We start from the raw sequence: 5,545 nt of genomic DNA on the forward strand, positions 1-5,545 counted from the left end.
TAGAGAATATTGACCGGCAATAGAGCATTTTTATTGGTTGATTTTAGTTATTGGCCCTCTGACTGCCCGAGTCGTGTAATAAGACATCATGTGTGATGTGCGATCCTCGCAGTAGATAGCGCTATTTATGCAATAGCGAAAATCAGACCTGAAAAAAATCAAGCCTGTGCGGGACTCGAACCACTGACCTCTGCGATACTAGTGCAGCGCTCTACCAATTGAGCTAACAAGCCAACTGGGAGCAGGCCGTTAAGTTGATTCGTAATAAACCCGTGAAAGTGATAAATGAGATGCAATGAATATATGAAGTTCATATATTTTGAACTGCTGTATTAGATACGTGTGATGTGCGATCCTCGCAGTAGATAGCGCTATTTATGCAATAGCGGAAATCAGACCCGAAAAAAATCAGGCCTGATTTTGTTCAGGTCTGATTTTCGCTATTGCATAAATAGCGCTATCTACTGCGAGGATCGCACATCACACGTATCTAATACCGCAGTTCAAAATATATGAACTTCATGTATTCATTGCATCTCAATAAGATATCATATTTATTGACTCAGTTTCCTAGTAACATACAACGCAGAAACACGACCGTGTCCGCTCGAAACCCATAGTAGCGCGTTTGAAAGCGATTCCTTTTTTTTTCCTTTTTTCTCTTTTTTAATTTCAATTAACGCGGAATACATTTCATAAACAGAAGAGAGCGTTTCCAAGCAAAATACCGGCGAGCATTTTTTAATTCATAGTAATGATGAAAACACAACGGCGTGTGTTGAGGGCATAAGTCGACTTCCACCACAAACCATGTTCATCGTGTCTACATTTTGAGTGGTAAGTACATTTATTTTTATTTTTCTTTTTAGGAAAAAATTTGGAAAGGTATTTTCTAATAGAGTTTGATTATTGGTATTACATAGTTAAAGACAAATCATCCAATATTGTGGCGAAGTTTTGGCTATGGTGAATATTTCGCAAACCAAGCAGGTGTACGTCAACTTATCTCTCTATTCTAAAACAAGATGCAAACAAAATTGTTTTTCACATTTTTTTCCGAAATTAAGGAAATCTTGACAAACAATGCGAGAAACGTATTGTCCCAAAAATGTGATTGATGGCAGACGGCAATGCTTCTTTGAAGTTATTGAAAGTTTTTGGACCAGAAAAAAAAAAAAAAAAAAAAACATTGCGCTTTATATTCAAGAGTGAGTTAAGATAGGTTGATAATTCTCCTTGTCATGATATCACGCGGTCATTATAGGGGTCAAACTTTTCTTCGTGGCAATTTTCATTGGATGATGTTCGCGGGACGACAAAATAAAACAAAGAGTAGATTTGTTAGCATTAATGAGAATGTACTAGGTACCACTAAATAGACAAGTTCCCCAACAAAGGATATAAACAATCTGCATTTCTTGAGTTTTAATTTCATCTTCAGGCAATAATGTTTGCACTGAAATTTCTTCGTTTTCGAAATTAGTTCGTGATATATTTTGTCTTTAGTTAATTCAGCCGCAAAAATCTGTGACAAGAGGCACCACAAGAAAAACTCTCGAGTTACCATCATAGCACTGCACTAAGTAAATATCAAAGGGGACTTAAAACGTTCGATCGACCTACTGATTTGCAATGCAATGAAGTTTTGGTGGACTTAACTGTCATCCGATTTGTAAGCCCGCTTCCTGATATGATCCTCTCAGAGGATGAGGAAAACAACAACTTCTCCCTCGTTTTCGCTGTTGATATCTCTAAATACATTTAAGACGTTATAGATTTAAACACTGGCAAGGACCGAGAGGACGATATTGGACTCAGGATTTGATAAATGGATCTTTAATTAGGTAGTCGTATTAGCAATTTTTCCAGGATTTCAAATGGAAGCTTTTCTCGGTTCCATTGGTTGGTTTCTTTCAGTCGCCACAGCGATAGGAAACGGCTTTGTAGTCATTCTTATCGTAAAAAATCGTCGACTTCACTCCTCTGCCAACTGGTTCGTTCTTTCCCTGGCATTGGCTGATTTTGTGGTTGCAGTGATCGTTTTCCCATCGGGTTATATTTGCAACAAATTAATGGCGTGCCACACAAGGATAGAAATGGCACTGTTTTGGTTCGCTATTCACGCTTCGGTCACAAATCTTTGTGCATTGACTAGGGATCGCTATGTCGCCATCGTTTATCCGTTCAAGTACAATGCATCTATGACCAATAGACGACCCGAAAAAGTTATCATGATAGCATGGCTAACTCCATTTATAATTTCGCTCGCACTTTTTGTCGGAATGTACGTTACAGCTTCAGAGACTGCACTGAAAGCTCTACGATTAACAGGTGTCTCTGCCTTCGACTTAACATCCTGCATCCTGCATCCTGCATCCTGCATCCTGCATCCTGCATCCTGCATCCTGCATGCTCCTCTTGTATGCTGTTGTTCGAGTCTTAACAGTGGCTCGTGCACAATCACACCAGTCAACTGCCATAGAACTTCAGCTTCAGTCTGTAGCAATTCGTCGACACAGGAAACACAAAACCGCTCGCTTTATCATTGCTCTCATCTTGTTTTTCCTGGGATGTTACATTGTGGCAAACTGCTTGCTTATGTGCCTCACTTTCTCTTGCAATCTCTCCACGAAATCCTCCAAGAAAGTAGCACAGGTCCTCACTTTACTCTTTGTTCTTAACTCTGCGGTGAATCCACTCGTCTACGCTTTTTTGAAGAAAGACATCAGGAAAGAAATAAGAAAACTCTTCTGCAAAGAAAACTAGTTCAAGATGATGAGAACTGCTAAGGATTACATTGGGGAGTTTCTCTTTGTCGTCAGCTCACTGAATACGCGGGTAATTAGTTATTTAAGTCACACTTCGCCCACGAACCTTCACTTGAAAGTGATCGATCGTCCAGGATTTTTTTTCGCCCGCGGCATAAAATCGACAGTGAAACACCAGAGATGAATGACACCTAGTACCGGTGGCCATAGAAAAGCGTGTTTTTCTCTGACCTAGTAATCGATTATTTACATCGCGCTTTTTTTCCCATGATTTTCATTTCGTAATATCAGTCATGCTGTAAATTCGATATACTGAGAAGTGTTTTGTTAGATACGTATTCTTCGCGAGATTTGGGCTTCCAGTTGTCGTAAGAAAACGGTCTTTAAAGGATCCCTTCCAACCAAAATACATTGCGCGCGCGATATGTGAAATCCGCCATTTTCTCTGCCATCCGGTATTGGACAAGTCGTGAAGTGGAAAGAAATCCTCGTTCATCCGAGTACATTTGCCTCACTGAGGTCTTGAATTTCCTCAATCGCGTTCAAAATTTATTGTTCTTTCTATTTGACTAGGCATCAAAACAATAATAGATGCGCGCAGGGTATTGTGGTTGGAAGGGATCCTTTAAGGAAACTCTGAAATTGAAACGTTAATGAGCCAAAAGCATTTTTCCTAATGTTTTTTTCCTCGCCTGCAAAATGGTCCTTACCTGTTTAAACGTGAGGCAACGAAAGGAAAAAAAAATATAAGGGTAGGTTTCTTTATTAAAATTAATTAAGATTTTTCGTTGAGGAAAAAAACGATGTATCAAGAAAATTTATTATCTCCGAAAACCAGCTCACGATATGCCGGCGAAAATAGTTGGCCACCGAAAACCGAAAACACCTTCCAAGGATACAATTTTTCTTTGATTTCATTCTTGACGACTACTTCAGAAAAATTGAAAAAAAATCATCCCCTAGAACAGCACAGATATCTCTCGTATTCATTTCTGCATTTCTCGGCATACCCGGCGTACTTGCTCTTGACAAGTTCTTGGCTACCTGTCATGTTCTGCCACATCTCAATGATAAAGGAGACCGGTTGAGATGAAGAAACTGACGATTGTTGATCTTCCTTTGGACCCCTGGAAACCATGAGTGCCTCCGTTCAGATGCAGGTGACGAACTAGATTTGAATTTTAGTAAAGAAACACACCCTTAATTGTCTCATTCCTAGAAAGTTATACATTCGACATCAGAATAAAATGCAGCTAACATGTTATCGGTGTAAACTAGATCCGCGAAGACGAGATCCTGATTCAAAATATTCGCCTCTGAAAATGAAAATGTTCAAGATTTCAGATTAAAATATGAGCATTAACGCCCGAAATGTTTGTTTCTTTTTCCATCCAATATTGCGACGAAAATAATTTTGAACATGATTGACTGCCTCTAAATTCAATTAGCGCTGGATAGATAATAGCATGGAAAGTTTTTAATGATTCCTGTTCCGACCTGATCGCTACTGATTAGACGGTTGACACTTCAAGGCTCCTCAGTATACCTTTCACAAAAGTAATTGTTAACGTAGATTAATATTTGTCAGCTTCCATTTTTTCTTTCCATTTTTAATTATCTTTTAGATAAAACCTGGTCCGATTAAACACGAAAGATAAAAAAGAAAAAATCGAGACTTCCGCCTCAAAGATTGGTCCTAATTCATATCTCACATAGGAAGATTAAGAGCCTCCTTATCAGCGAGTGCTCTCCATGTAGTTCTCGTTCAAACCAATCTTTAAGAGCGAACAGTAGTGAAATTTGTAATTCAGTCTCAATGATAGATTAGTAGTTCATGAAATCCTAAGAAGAGAGAGGCGTTGGACGCAATCGCACAACCGAAAAAACCTTCGTCTGAACTAATATGAATCTTTTCAATGTAATTTTTAATAAATTTTCAAAAGATGTTATTTTGAACCATTAATTTCCGGCTCGAAAAAAAATATCATGGAAACTGTGTATAGATACCTTTCGGGTATCTTCTGTTCCCGATCGTGACTTGGATGAAAATCTCATCTAATGCACACACTCGCTCACACAATGTGTATTCATGCAAAAGCCTCCATAGGAAAAAATTTTTCTCAAGTCCGGACTTTCAAAATTAACTTTAAGGTCATTACCACTCTAAAAGCTCGAAATGTAAACGGATATGACACTTCCGTGTGTAAATGTAGCTCGCACATGTCACCACAAAAAAGACGAGTTCGTTGAGGGGCGTTTCGTTAGCCCCTTGTTTTAAGTAGCTCAAGGAAGGGAGGAAACATTTGTTTCGCGACTTAGAAAAAGCCAAGCAGTCAGTTCTCGAAGAAACTTCAAGATAAAGGTAAATCATGTTGGGCATGCATGTTAACTTTACGAGCGTGGCTGTACAATAATTTAAACAGTGTATCCCTATTTTTTACAACAATGTTCATCGCTACCACTTGGGCGCGAGAATTACCATAAACTGCATACCTCCATGTATACAAGGACCTACCTATCTTGGTCAATTCCTAGAAATTCAAATGCATGCTGAATTTATATTATTCATCACTTAACTTTGTTTTGTAAATATTACAATACTGGCAGGGAAGTATTAAGATCTCCCTTTTTTTTTGGACAACAGATGCACTTTACTTCTACTTTGATAAACATTTCACTGCAAGTTCAATAAAGCATGTTCCGATTTAGCGGAAACGTCAGGCTTTTGGGTGGGTAAAAGCTAACTGACAGCGCCACTTACACCAAATTGCAGTGAT

The 5,545-nt window shown here is 38.6% G+C and overlaps 1 protein-coding gene across 1 annotated transcript; it reads left to right on the forward strand.

Annotated features, from left to right (window-relative positions):
* Positions 1-1,438: 1,438 nt before the first annotated feature.
* Positions 1,439-4,038, forward strand: LOC111328906 (alpha-2C adrenergic receptor-like). Its single transcript, XM_088758901.1, has 2 exons — positions 1,439-2,363; positions 2,413-4,038. The coding sequence occupies exons 1-2, from the start codon at positions 1,878-1,880 to the stop codon at positions 2,764-2,766; spliced, it is 840 nt and encodes a 279-aa protein (XP_088615027.1). The 5' UTR covers positions 1,439-1,877; the 3' UTR covers positions 2,767-4,038.
* The last annotated feature ends 1,507 nt before the right edge of the window (positions 4,039-5,545 follow it).

The sequence above is a fragment of the Stylophora pistillata genome, chromosome 4 (assembly GCF_964205215.1).
Source record: "Stylophora pistillata chromosome 4, jaStyPist1.2, whole genome shotgun sequence".
Lineage (NCBI taxonomy): Eukaryota > Metazoa > Cnidaria > Anthozoa > Scleractinia > Pocilloporidae > Stylophora > Stylophora pistillata.

Excerpts from the sequence above, each read along its gene's own strand:
- LOC111328906 (XM_088758901.1), top strand. The coding sequence starts at position 1,878 with ATGGAAGCTTTTCTCGGTTCCATTGGTTGGTTTCTTTCAGTCGCCACA. Across the intron at positions 2,364-2,412 it reads TCGACTTAACATCCTGCATC|CTCCTCTTGTATGCTGTTGT; the intron begins CTGCATCCTGCA and ends GCATCCTGCATG.